Source organism: Mauremys reevesii, linkage group 1 (genome assembly GCF_016161935.1).
Source record: "Mauremys reevesii isolate NIE-2019 linkage group 1, ASM1616193v1, whole genome shotgun sequence".
Classification (NCBI taxonomy): Eukaryota; Metazoa; Chordata; order Testudines; family Geoemydidae; genus Mauremys; species Mauremys reevesii.
The window spans coordinates 114,874,470-114,888,521 of record NC_052623.1 but is presented as its reverse complement, the minus strand read 5'-3'; the positions used below and the strand labels follow the sequence as shown (position 1 = coordinate 114,888,521).

The 14,052-nt window shown below is 42.3% G+C and overlaps 1 protein-coding gene across 6 annotated transcripts in view; it reads left to right on the top strand.

Annotated features, from left to right (window-relative positions):
* RASA3 (RAS p21 protein activator 3) overlaps nucleotides 1-14,052 on the top strand; it is a 197,384-nt gene that overhangs the window by 161,314 nt on the left and 22,018 nt on the right. For 5 of the 6 annotated variants that reach the window (XM_039542281.1, XM_039542294.1, XM_039542303.1 and 2 more), the window contains 4 exons: nucleotides 6,839-6,918; nucleotides 10,999-11,103; nucleotides 11,673-11,829; nucleotides 12,682-12,830. In XM_039542281.1, the coding sequence (XP_039398215.1) occupies nucleotides 6,839-6,918; nucleotides 10,999-11,103; nucleotides 11,673-11,829; nucleotides 12,682-12,830 (491 nt within the window). Of the gene's footprint in view, nucleotides 1-6,838; nucleotides 6,919-10,998; nucleotides 11,104-11,672; nucleotides 11,830-12,681; nucleotides 12,831-14,052 lie in introns of those variants that run through there. The other variant, XM_039542312.1, reaches the window with a different exon arrangement.

Sequence of the window (14,052 nt, the reverse complement as noted above, 5' to 3'; positions counted from 1 at the left end):
AGACTGTGGTTTTATAGCTGCTCCACCCTGTCTTCCCTGGTCAAAGGTGGGAGGGTTTTCTCGCAGGGAAGATAAAGAACTTTAAAAGCAACAGGGGAAATCCATTCAAGACTGAAAGTTTCAGATGCATGCTAGTGTTCTGTAACACCAAATCTATCCTGTCAATTCAACTGCATAAAATCCTTAGATCCTATGTAACATGTAACATTTTTTAAATTAGTCTAGATAAGGCAAAATGTAACCCCTTTAGAAGTGCTGTTTTTTTCTTTTACTTAGCACGAGAAATAGGTATATAGAGAGAGATTATATAGATTATATCATTCTCATCCCTACCCCGGAATAGTTCTTCGAATGGTCTTGTATCTTTATTTTAAGGGAGAGTTTATCATGGATAACATTTTTGCCAATTTAGCTATGTCAGTTAGGAGTTATATTGGCAAAAAAAGTCCTTTTGCTGGTATAGTTTATTTTGTTCAGAGGCCTGGTCTACTAGAAACCTTTGCTAGTATAGTAATAGGAGTTAGGGATGTGATTTTTGACGTTTTTATACGGGTAAAAGCTCTATTGCAGACGCAGTTATACTGGCAAAAGCTAGTATAAAGTGTGTCTGTGTAGGAGGGTATAGCTATACCAGCAAATCTTTCCTAGTATCAACAAGGCCTGAGTAAATCCCTTTAACTTCAAGAATAATTAGCACACACCAGCTAATTGAGAGGGACTAATACCTTCCACAGCTGCTGAGAGCCAAAGTAGCTATAAATTCTCAGTTGTCTCTCTCGAGTGCCCTCCTCACTGTGGTCTCCATGCACCTAGCAACAAAACTAGGGAGGCCTTATCTACCGCACCAGTTTAATTAGAATCTGCTGACATTTAGTGATGCAAATGGAACCAGTATACGCCAGTTGTAAACCAGTAGGTATCCACACAGGTGTGTTAAACCAATGTGACTTCTGTGTGTAGGCCTGGCCTTAGAGGCTTGTCCTATGGCTCACTTCTAAGGGGTCGATGTGAGCATTAGTGTCAATAAATAAGGAACTTCTAATCCTGGAACACTGGGGGAGGGGGGCATTTTAAAAATCTAGTGAAAGCTTAAAGGGAGCTAAACCACTATATGTTAGTATCTGTGAACCTAGCTGTTGCTTCATTAAAAGGGGCCTATTTGCAGTGCTTCTCAAATGCAGCCACCGTGGCTGCATGCAGACACCGGCGGCTTTTCTTGTGGCCACAGCCTCCTGGGCAGTGACTGGGGGAGGGGAGTCCAGCAGTGACCCCTCCCCCAGGGCCACCAGCAGGGGTTGCACCCTGCCCCCCTTCAGAGCCGCAAACACCAGAGGAGCAGGCAGCCAGTGAGTTCCCCACCTTCCTGTGGGCGCTGAGGCTCAGGCTTTGGGCTTTAGTCCTGGGGTGGCGAGTGGCAGGCTCTGGCCGTGGGGTTTCGGACTCTGGCCCTGGACCCTGGCCATGGGTGCCGGTCCTTGGACCACCACCACCCCGCATCGCCCCTGGCTCCCGCTGCCTCCACAGCTCCCATCCATCCCCCCATCATCTCTGGCCCCCACTATCTCCCTACACACTTCCCAGTCTAGGGTTTAAATTGTCCCCTGCCTTGCCAGAGCTGAGTAAATTTGCTGTGATATTAACAAACATACAAATATTATGTTTTGCAGCAGCAGACTTACTAGCTAGCAAATCTTAAAAAACATAGCAACCAAAAAGCAAAAGAAACAACCACAACAAAAGACAAGAATTTGAAAAGCACCTTATTTGCGTTTCTATTCTGTTTAGGTCCAGTAAAGAATAGAAACAACTGTACCTTATTTTTATTATTGAGTCTGGGGGGAAAAACCCTCTACATAAATAAATTTCAATGATTTGGACATGTATATGAGCATATTTGTTTGTTTTTCCTAAAGTTAATTAAGTATTTTAGGAAAAATTGTCAGAGCAGCCACCAGCAAGAGTTGGTGGCTGCACTCTAAGGCCACTGAAAATTTTGTTGTGAGAACCCCTAACTGCATACAGGGGCAAGTATTCAGCATTGGATAAAACAGGTGCTTTTAGTGATGGAATCTCAAGTTCCTCCAAATGCTCAAGTGGACAGGTAGGATCCAGCCAGACTAGCTGAGTCTATATGACATTATTTATGATGTCTTCTTGATTCCTTTTTCCCCCTTGTCCATAGGGCTGCCCTTTCTTAACAGGAAGGCGATTTTACACTGGCTTCCGCTTTCCAGTATGGGGAGCCAATTCCATGACCTGGAAATTGCACTCCAACGGAGACGTCGTAGGGTCAGATCCACACTGGTGTACATTGGCATAGTACATTGAATTCAGTGGAGAGGCAGCAATTTACAGCAGCAGACAATCTGTCCCATCGTTTGGCACACTAGGCTGGCTTCACTGGAATTGCTGCTGTCACCCAATAATGTGTTGATCCCCACTAACTCAAGAAGGAGGAAAATATGTAAATGTCAAGGAGTGAATACTTTTCTCCTCAAAATATTTTTTTAAGGTATCCATTGCACAGTCCCAGTCTAAGTGGAGTGCAGTCAGTCATCACTGTGAAAAGATTAAATACTCGCATGTAATTATTTGTATGAGTGGCAGCTCATTGTAAATATCCCTTTACTTAGTTTGTAGAGGCTAGATGCTGAGTAAAGGGGGCAGAGCAGCATAAAGGGGCTCTAAAAGTCCCGGATATGACTAGATGGGAATTCTCGGGTGCAGAAACTGAGGAAGACAACTTCAGGCTATCTTCTAAGAACCCCTTCGCAAACCCTGGCATAAGAGGGTGTACCAGAGGCAGGGAGAGTCATATTGGAAACCGGAGAGGGTGGACTATGTGCTGTGGAGATTTCTGGGAAGCTGGTGACTGGCTTCCATTATTTAGGTAGCCTCTGATATCAGAGCATCTGAGAATTAGGAGGGCACAAAGGTAGTTAAAAGCCAGTTTGGCCCCCTCCTCCCTCTGGTCTGAGAATCCCAGACTCCTGATTCCATCCTCTGAATTAATGCATCCCACACAACTGCTCTTTAAGAATACAGCTCTGTGTATGTTTGAATGAAACTGAACAGTAAGCAGTCATACAGATGAACTTTAGACTTGTTCACACAGCTTCAGCCAATGATTTCAGTAAGTGTGCACTAGCGATGTTGTGCCCTAGGCTTAGGATAGAACTAATGCTGTAATTTTTGGTGGAAAAGGTCTCGTGATCAGCCAAGTGTCAGTTATCGAAAACCATTTTAGCTTAGCTGTGCCCTCTTGCCATGCCTGTCACCTCCAGAGCATCTCCCCAGGTCCAGGTGTTGCAGGGCTTTTTCCAGTTTAGCGACCCCTTTAGTCATTCTGGTGCCACGATGGTCTGTCATTTTACTTGGCCTAGCCCTCTGGCCAAGTCCCTGCTCAGTTCATGCCCCTTCTGGGGTTAACAGACATGTCCCTTTTTAGGAAATCCCGAAGTCTAGTGGCTTTTGAGCCTGGTCTTCAACCTCTGTCTCTGCCCATAATGCTTGTACTCTTCTCCTTCTGATGCTGTGCCTGCCCTCTTGGTCTGGGGAGTGGTAGGGAAACCCAGGCTCTCACTCTTCTCTGCATTCGAGCCTAGGAACCCTGTTTAGGAGGCTAAGGTCTGGTTCTTCAGTCTGTCCACCATTTCCCCTGGACTGCTCCTACCTTTTGTCCAACTTGTCAGCATCTTTTCCCTGATTTCTCTGGATTCTGCTGTCCCATCTGGAAATCTGTGGTTCCTCATTGCTGCTTCTTTTGCAGCCCGAGCGGTATCTCCTCAGTGCTGCTCCCAGTTACTCACAGTAGCTGGGCCATTATGAGTAACTTCTCTGTTGCCTGGACTAGGCCGTCTTTCCCTCCCTCGGGCAGGAGTTCCTTCCCCATCCCTTTTCCTGGAGCAGGGGTTGTGACTTACGTAGGGCCCTACCAAATTCACAGTCCATGTTGGTCAATTTCATAGTCATAAGATTTTAAAAATTGTAAATTTCATGTTTCAGATATTTAAATCTGAAACTTCACACTGTTGTAATTGTGAATTTGGTAGGGCCCTAGACTTAAGTTAGCTGCAAGGCTTTCATTAGTTCCCTTCAGGGGAACTCCCTTCCCAGTTAGCTTTCTCTTCTAAGGAGCTCACCAGGCCAGCCTTCTCCTGCCAAAAAAGGAGGAGCCAGTATAAAGGAGTAGCCAGCCTTTATACTGCTCCCCTTCTCCCAACTCAGTCCCAGGGGGTTGGGTGAGAAGGAAGCCTTGTCCCGCCTTCTTTGCAAAGTTTCAGGCCCTTAAAGATTCCTTCCCCAAGCACCATTCATTCCCAGGACCCTTAGGTCTCTACATCTATCTATGGGACCCTTCCGAAGCCTTAAAAGGCCATACCTGGTGGTGGATTGGGCTGACCACTAGACACTACTGCCCACAATAGTAGACTATCCCACCACATGTGCTACCTATAAACAGTGGTAGCAGAAAACATTTTGTAAAAATGTCGGTTTTGGTCGTGGGCCTGGGGACATGATCACGTCTTAGGGCTGGTCTACATTAGAAAATTGTCAGCTTAACTGCATTGCTGAGGAGGGTTTGAAATATCCACACTCCTGAGCAGCATCGTTAAGATGACCTATACATCCCTGTGTAGACCACGCTAGGTTGACCTAGCTACCGCCTCTCAGGAAGGTGGATTACCTATGTCAATGGGAGAATCCCTCCCATAGGCATAGGTAGTGTCTACACAGAAGTGTTTCAGCAGCACAGCTGTAGCATTTCAATTGTAGACAAGCCCTTAAAGTCATGTTGAGGAGGTTTGCAGGGTGGGGCATGTGGAGAAATTTGTGCTGAGCTGCTGAAATTATGTGGGGTATTAAATTACAGTGCTCTGTGGCTCCCAGGTGCATTTGAGTCAATTACATGATGAGGGATGTGGTCTCCCTTCCAGTGCTTCTAGTTACATTTAGCTTTCATGAATTACCTTTAAAATGGTAAAAAGAAATACAATTTGTTTGACTTCATGTGCTGAAGAGTATTTTCTGGTTCTCTTTTTGTTCAGTTAAATCTTTACTTACCTGTATGTACCTACTGACATACAAAAGAAAAATAAGAAGTTAAGCTTATAATAAAAGCTACTTTTTGTGGATGGCAAGTATTACTCGACAGGAACATTTCAAACCTACCATGAAAATGAGTTGCTGAGCCAGCTTCTGGTTGCACATTCAGTATACAGTACTTTCCTTTCCTTTGATCAGTTTGTGCTGTGGTTACTTCTGGGTGGGGTACCTTTTGCTTCTGGGTGGGGTGAGTTTCTGTCCTACATTGGTCAAAAATGTAAACCTCAAAGCCTTGTTTCTTCTGTTGTGTTAACAAAAACAGATTTTTAGATATCCCATTTAAACTTTGTTTCCTCCTGTGCTTTGCAAATTCTGTACCATTTTAGTCTGTTTATTGCCTATGCTTTGCTTTTTGCTTTCTGATGCTGCAAATATGGGTTGAGAGAAGAGAAGCTGCACTGTGGTGCTAAGAAATGTTAGTGCTTATCCCTGTATTATGATACATAGGACCCCAGCTCCACATCTCTTGAAAAATTAGCTGTTCTGCATGCTTGAGTGGGCACTAAGGTGGCCGGATGTCCCGATAAAATCAGGACTGTCCCGATATTTAACCCTTTGTCCCGCATCCCGATCGATGTATGATCGGGATCCCATTTGTCCCAATATTCAGGTAAGGAAGCGAGTCGGAGGGAGGCGCTGCACCCACCGGCAGCCAAACTCCCCCTTCCACACCTCCTTCTCTCTCCCCCCAGCGCGCCACGACCCCCCTCCCTCCCAATGCTTCCACCCCTCTGCCGCCTAACAGCTGATGAGGGAGCTTAGGACTTTCCGGGAGGGAGGGGGAAGAATGGGGATGCGGCACGCTCAGGGGAGGAGGCAGAGAAGAGGCAGGGCAGGGGCAGGGACTTGGAGGAAGGGGGTGGAATAGGGGCAAGGTGAGGGCGGCAAGAGGTGGGGAGGCGGGCGAGCACCCCCTGGGCAGAGGGGAAATCAGCGCTGTAGAGTGGCGGGTGGGGGGTGAAGAGGCGAGCAGCGGCAGGCGGCCAAGGGGAGGTGAGGAGGCGAGTGGTGGGTGGGGACTGAGGAGAGATGCAGCAAGCCAGCGGTGGTCCAGGGGATGAGGAAGGGTACAGTGGCGGGGAGGAGGCGGGACCTGGGGCAGAGTTGGGGTGAAGCCTGGAAGAAGCAGGGGTGGACTGTGGGTGGGACTAATGGCACCCCAATGTATCCCAATATTTTACTGTTTGGTCTGGTCACCTTAGTGGGCACATTTAGCTGACTTTATAGACAGCACTTTCCTTTGCTACTTTTAAGTGCTCCTGTATTAAAGTGGGGTTTTTGTGTGTCAATATTTAAGTGTTGGATTACTTCAATTGTCTTTCTTTTCAAAGTGCAGCAGGAAATCATTGTAAGGAGTCTATATTTAAAACCAGATTGTTTGTTATGTTTCTTCTTTTTTTCAGCTAGACTTTAGATGTTGACAACACCTCTTGCATGATTTTCTACATCTGTTTAACTTTTAAACACTGATGTAAAAAACCCTGATATTCTTATCTACTCTATACTAAGGAGAGTTTGGAGTATGGTGTAATTACTCTTGTTTATCCTGAAAACACTTCTGCCTAATGAATAGTCCCACTGAGGTCAACAGAATTATTCATGTGCATAAACATTGGCAGAATCGAAGCCTAAACTACAACTGATAGTGTCTACAATATGGCTATCAATATATGGTGAAAGCATAGTGAGATCTCCATTTTAACTATTTTTATCTATTCCTTTTTCATACCAGGTAACCAGACCTTGCAGCTACAACAAAAAATCCCATTTTGATATTGAAGATGCCGACGAAGTGGACAAAATGGAGATTAGGTAATATAAAAAATTCCACAGTAACAAAAACATGTTTTTCTTCCATTATACAATTTTGCATTAAATTCAGTTTTGGTCTAGTACCCTTTTCCCCAGTACCCCTCAATTAAGACTCTAAATCAGAGGTGGTCAAAGTGTGGGACGCGCGCCCCTAAAGGGGTGTGGAGGATTGTCTGAAGGGGTGTGGCGGGGTCTGAGCCAGCCCGGATGGGGAGGGAGCGCCATCCAGTCCCTCCCAGCCACCAGCTCTGCTCCGGTCTCACCCCCAGCTGCATCCCTGTCTCCCGGCCCCACACTTGGCCCCATCCCCAGCCTCAACGCAGCTCCACTCCCAGCCCCACAACACCCCTCGGCCCCAGACCAACCCACTTACTCTTGTCTGCATCGACCCCAACCCCTCCCCACTCAAGCCGCAGCCCCACTCCTGACCCTGGCTCATGGGGTGGGGGCAGACAGGAGTAAGGGAGAGTTTGACCCTCAAAAGTTTGAGGACTATGCTCTAGATCTATCAGTGTGCGATTGTAATTAAGTTTAGCCCTTTACTAATGTGTGGCTGCTTTAATAATGTGTATATGGCTGTCTGAAAAGCCTTCGTTGTTCCTAAGACCAACGCAAGACAGTTCTTAAATCCTGGTGAGGAGGAAGAAATACTTTGTTGGCGAAGTTTATGAAACAGTTTGGAAAAGATTAAATACTTTAATAATTAAAAGGGAGCAGATGAAGGGTTAGTTCTGGTTGGGCAAGCTGTTCATTGAGAGTTCCCCCCTCCCTTATTGGACTGAGGGTATTTATTTCCATTCCCCCCCCCATCATGTATCTTACATTAATCTACTGCCATTTCTTCTCTGAACATTTTCCTTCCATGGACTATACATGGGATTAAGCCCCATGTACATTTTTTTTTCTAACAACTAAAGTTCTCATTTTCAGTGGTTGTAGGAAGTGGCAGGCCAGGGTATATCATTGCATTAGTACCAGATGTTCCTTTTACATGCAGTTTTTCTTTTCTTTTTTTCTTCCTGTGAATAGAGGAACATTTTCTTAGCTGTGGGGCCCTCAGATTGATTATTGTAGTCATACTTGATAACAGATTGACCACTTCTAAAAATATGCCTTCCGTATTTTGCTTTTTTAAACAGCAGAACTAGGCTTTGGAAACTGGGGGGGGGGTGGTGTTTATTTACTGATTCACTGCCTTACTACATCTTTCATACTCTAGGTACACAAATATACAAAATTTAAAAACTTTGAGTGCAATAAACACAAGGCTTTGTCTAGAATGTAGCAAATGGAACCTGAATTGTGCTTCTAGCCACCTCCTCCCTTCCTTTCCCTAAAGTCTGAATCAAAACTGCACTGAATTATAATCCATAACAAATGTATTTGGTGCCAGTTTTCCTCTCTTGAAAGTTTGTGTTTGTGAATGTGTCATATTAGGAAGTTGCATTTATGGTGGGCATCTTCTCAGAATCCAGTTATACCAGGAACCAGAGGACACGTCATTTCCAATAAATGGTTTGTTAAATCAAGGTTTGGCCATGTGTAAATAGTGATTCGTCCTCCTGAAAATCCATCCCTTCCTTAACCTGGTTTTGACAATCTGTATTGGTCTATTAGTGTTAGTGCAGCAGCAGTGCTCAGGCTCCTGCCAGAGTTGAAAACTTTTTTCCTCTCTCCCCACCCCCCACAACATTTTTCAGAAAATTTTCAACTAGCTCGGGCCGACTCTCAGTACAAGCCAGTGCCTGCCCAAAAATTTTGAATCTAAATTGAGATGAGATGGAACAAATTGACACAAATAACCCATGCAACTTAGTGCCACAAGATATTATTGAGGGATAAAATTGAGAGGATTAAAAATGCATTAGAGATTTATGGTATCAACTTCTGCTACACTAGTTACAATAAACTTTTATAAGGAATATCAAACCCCAGGCTTCAAGGCATGCCAACCACCTACTTGGAACTAGGAAGAAACCTTCCACAAGGGCATGTCATTGCAAAATTGTTCATAATGGGTAGCTTTACACCACCTGCTTTATCATGTGGTAGTGGTTCCTGTTGAAGATAGAATGTCAGGCTAGATGTTGTGTTGTATATCCAGTATGATAATTTCTATGTCTATAGAACATGCAGTGGACATTTAAAACTCCTGATTCCTTATTTATTTTAAAACCTGTTTTTTCCATATATTTATATGACAAGTCTTACTGTTCTTCCCTTATAGCTCTGCGTGGGACTTTTTTTAATCCCGCTCCCACTATTATGTCAGTGGGGCCTGTGGGATTCCAGTCCCATGCAAGCCTCTACCTTATATCAGTGTTTCCCAAAGCAAGAGGCACTCTCTCTCTCCGCTTCCACACCCCTAGCAAAACTCTGTTTTTCTTCAGCATATCAGCTTCCATTTTTAAAAATAAAAAGTAAGTCTCTGTTGCAAAGGAAACCTTCAAAGTGTGAAGTAACTTGTGCAGAGACAGCTGGCTAAGTTTGTAGAGAACCTGGAGCAATACTGTCTCATTCATCTCACTTGCTGCTGCTAGCTCAAATGCCAGTAGTTGTACTCTAAATTTCAATATTGTTAACACTTTCACAGCATATAATAAGAGATTTTTACTAGGATTTCCCAAAGATGAGGAAGTGGGCATGGAAGCCTTTGACTATACATAGTGGGACAGCAGGAAGTATGATAGGTTTCATTTTCCTGAAGGAAGGCTTGGCTTCAAGTTTGGGAATCACTGCAATATACAGTCTCTCCCTCTTGACTAGAATATCACCCCCACAGGCCAATGGTTGATTACTGCTAGTAAACACTCGTATCAATGACTGGGATGCTTTCCAACAGCACCAAGATTACTGTATGCACACATATATAGGATGATCATCTTCTCATTTTGTTGAAATAGCAGTGTATTGTCACTGAAGTGGTAAATATAGAGCAGTCATTCTCAACCAGGGGTACATGTACCCGTGGGGGTACTCAGAGATCTTCCCAGGGATATATCAACTCATCTGGATATTTGCCTAGTTTTACAACAGACTATGTAAAAAGCACTAGCAAAGTCTGTACAAACTAAAATTTCATAGGCAATTATTTGTTTACACTGCTCTATATACTATACACTGAAATTTAAGTACAATATTTATATTCCAATTGATTTATTTTATAATTATATGGTAAAAATGAGAACGTACGCAATTTGTCAGTAATAGTGTGCTGAGACACTTGTATTTTTATGTCTAATTTTGTAAGTTTTTAAGTGAGTGAAACTTGGGGGTAAACAAGACAAATCAGTCTCTTGAAAGGGATACAGTAGTCAGGAAAGGTTGAGAGCCAATGTCAGAGAGACTAAATATCTGACTTGAAACTACCAGCAGAAGGGTTAAATTTGAAAACCATGACAGGGAACCAATACATTAAATCCTAAAACAACAAATGCATGGTAACTACTGACAGATAGTTAGCTAGTGATTTATAGTGAGGTGTTTGGGTATCTAGGATGAACACTGTGTAATGCTGAGCCCCTGTGTTTAACAGGAGAATTACCGTATCCAAATCGGGGGTATCACTGGTGTTTTGAATTGATCCTTTTTTGTTTAGGCCCAGACTCCTTGACAGGTCCCGTGTCAGTAACAGGCCAAAAATAAAGGGGTTACAAGATCTGAGTTAGAAAAACCAAAATTGGAAATAGTGTGGCTTCGGAACAGAAAAGTAAGCAGTTTTAATTATAGTGCTTTATCCCAGAACTGTGTGTTTTGACATCCCAGCAGTGGATCTGTACCTGTGAATTGGAAACATTTCTGCTGCTTTTAAAAGTGTAAATTCTTGTGAGCAAAACAGATGAGGAAAGGGTATCCTAGGTTTCTGTCCACTGACTTGTGCAATTATGATTTAGCAGATTCCAACAGTGTAAGCTCCTCTTTGACTCCTTGGAAACCAATACAGTATGTTTTGGAACATATTTTTCTGACTCATACATAATGGATGAAAAAGAAATTAAAAAAAGAGAAAAATGACACTTGGTTTTTTTCCTATATTTTCAATATTAGTTTCTTTTGATTTTTGGTTTTGTTGTATTACAGAGTAGACCTTTGGAATGCCAGCAACTTGAAGTTTGGAGATGAGTTTCTAGGAGAGCTAAGACTTCCTTTAAAATGTCTCCGACAATCCAGCTCTTATGAAGCATGGTACTCACTATTTATTTTTCTTTGTCATAAAAGAAAAGGTACTGTTTTTAGTACTGCACATATTATATTTTTACTACAAAACCATAACAGTAACTATGTTGTGTAACAAAGTTTAAATGCATTTAACTTCCAGCTAGTTTCCCACACAAAAATCCTAAACCAAAATCTTCAATTACCAAACTATCAAAACAAAGATATTGAAATATGTGAAGCATTGTTTTGATGGCATAGTTGTTGAAAAATGTGTTTTGAGGGTTTTTTTATGTGCGTGCAAATTAGGTGGGAGTTCTAATGCATTTAACTTTGCACTGCAATTCTGCAGGAATGCCATACTTTTATTACTGTATAGGATTTTATATTATCTTAAGTACACAACACTTTATGATCAGAACTTTCTCTAGTAAAATTGATGCAAAAGGAACTGGTGCACATCTTTGGAAACTAATTCAGAACATCAAAGAGTCAATAGGTTTACGAGTGTTGTGCATCTACCTACATACTATATATGTTCATGTATAGCTTAAGATCTTTTTTTCTGTTTCAAGACCAACTATTTTTTTGCCTGCCAGGTATTTCCTGCAGCCCAGAGATAATGGCAACAAGTCATTGAAGCCTGATGACCTTGGTTCCTTAAGGTTAAATGTGGTTTACACTGAGGACCATGTTTTTTCCTCAGACTATTACAGCCCACTTAGAGACCTCCTGTTAAAATCTGCAGATGTTGAGGTAATTTATTTTCTGCTGCTTTTTGTTTACCTGCTGATTATCCTCAAAGCCCCCATAAATATTTGTCATTTTACAAGTGAGGTTCTAGAACTGAAGTTGCCAGAGATCTCAGCTGATCCTTTTTTTTTTTTTGGACTTGAGACTTTTATGAAGCTGTATATCCCTTGTGCTTGTTTTCATACGTGCAGAAAAGATCTATATCTGCACGCACTGATGGTAAGTACAGACACACCCAGCTACAACAGTGGTTATGAGAACCCACATGTACTCCTCAACTGTTTAATCCTACATTTGTATGCAAAATAAACTTGGTGGGTTTGATCAGTTGGCTTTCTTTTACTGGAAAATAAATGATTTACCTGCATTTATGCAGAAAAAAGATTTTTGTTTTTTTATGCATACTAATCCTAAAATGTGAAATGGGATGGGCTATGTTTGAGATCAAATCATCCAAAACACTTTTAGCTGTTGTATTAGACTATTTGTTTCTGTAAAGAGAACTATATTTAACTTCTTTGATTGTGGTTTAAAAAAATACAGCAAAATGTTCAGGTTTTTATGTCCAGTATTTCGCAAGCAGCTGCAATATCCATTGAAGCCAGATATTAACAATGGGAAAACAGACACTGCATTGTCATTGTTTTTAAATTGCTGCCCTCTTGTGATCAAAACTTACAACCGGCAGACAAAGTGGAAATTGAGACCCAGCCATCTCACAGGTGACAGGGCACAGCACGATAGTATGTGTGGTACTGTGTGAGGAGTCTATGTGAAGAAAAAGAAACTAGTGTTAATAAGTGGTGATTACTATAGATACACGTCTCAAAGTTTTTGCTTCTCTCTATTGTTCAGCCTGTTTCAGCATCTGCTGCACATGTGTTGGGTGAAGTTTGCAGAGAAAAACAGGAAGCAGCCATACCTCTGGTTAGACTTTTTTTACACTATGGCAAAATTGTGCCTTTCATCAGTGCAATTGCAAATGCTGAAGTGAAGAGAACTCAGTAAGTACCAAGGAACCACTAATTTTTAAATACAATTTCAGATGTTGGTATAACGTCATGCTCAATTTATGGAATTGCAATGGCGTTTTTAAAAAGTAATCATTATGATTATTTAGTTCCTCTACTGTGATACCTGAAATTATGTGTATACTTTAACTTGTGGGTGCAAAAAACCCAGTGAACAAGAGATGGCAAATCTGATTTAGACACTAATGGCTGTTTGCAAAATTAAGAACCAGTATATGTGCATACAGTTGTTACCTGGTCTATTTATATTTAAAAAAAAAAAGACTATTTCGGTTTCTGTGTGCATGCTTCCTTTTAGAGGGTCAGTATACCAATATTGAAAAAAGGGCTCTGCAAGTTGTACTCGGGTTTGGGAATACATGATTTAACTCTTGCTGGCCAAGCTATATATCATCATTAAAAACAGCATATCCGTGGGTGATGCAAAAGCAGGAGAGATGTGAGAAAGCCACATAGGGAGAGTGTGAGTGAGAATGTCATTCCAATAGATAGAGTTATTTTTATCTAGATTAATATTGACTTAAGAGAGCAATACTATGCCATGCCTAGGAAGTCCGACATAATAATGTGGCACGTTTCTCAGTAAGATTGATTTGAAAATATGTAAAAATGCACATTTCTGGAGGTTATTCACAAACCTACAGGCTGTAATCATGCAAATATAAGGTTAATAAATGCTACGGTCACTCATCTGCTGCTTTTTATGTCCCCAGTCCTGCAAAGAGAATTGTGCCGGTGACTCCCCACTGAAGCAAATGTGGGGCTGTGTAGGCTCAACGGTCCACTCGCACGGTTCTGTTTGCAGGATTGGGGCCTACGTAGTGCATCAAGCATGGTACTGTAGTTCAGCCACAAAAGGTCACTTAGGTCATACAATCTTATTAATCACCCCAAATATGCCTTTTGTAAGAGTAGTTAGCAGATGGAATCCAGTGCCCAATATAGTCATGAGACTGAAATGGCTGCCTCCCAAGTTCATGCTGGGCAGTAGTGCATGAAAGCACAGACATTTTTCACGGTTTTTCCATTAGGTTGTAAGCTCCTTGCGGCAGGGTCTATGTCTCAGCATGTGTTTGTGCAGTGCTCAGTGTAGTGGAACTCCTGTGCACTACTGTAATACAAATTATGAAGAACACCCGCAAATTCTCAGACCCTCTAACAACCTTACGTTGATGACTGTTGTTTTTTGTGATAA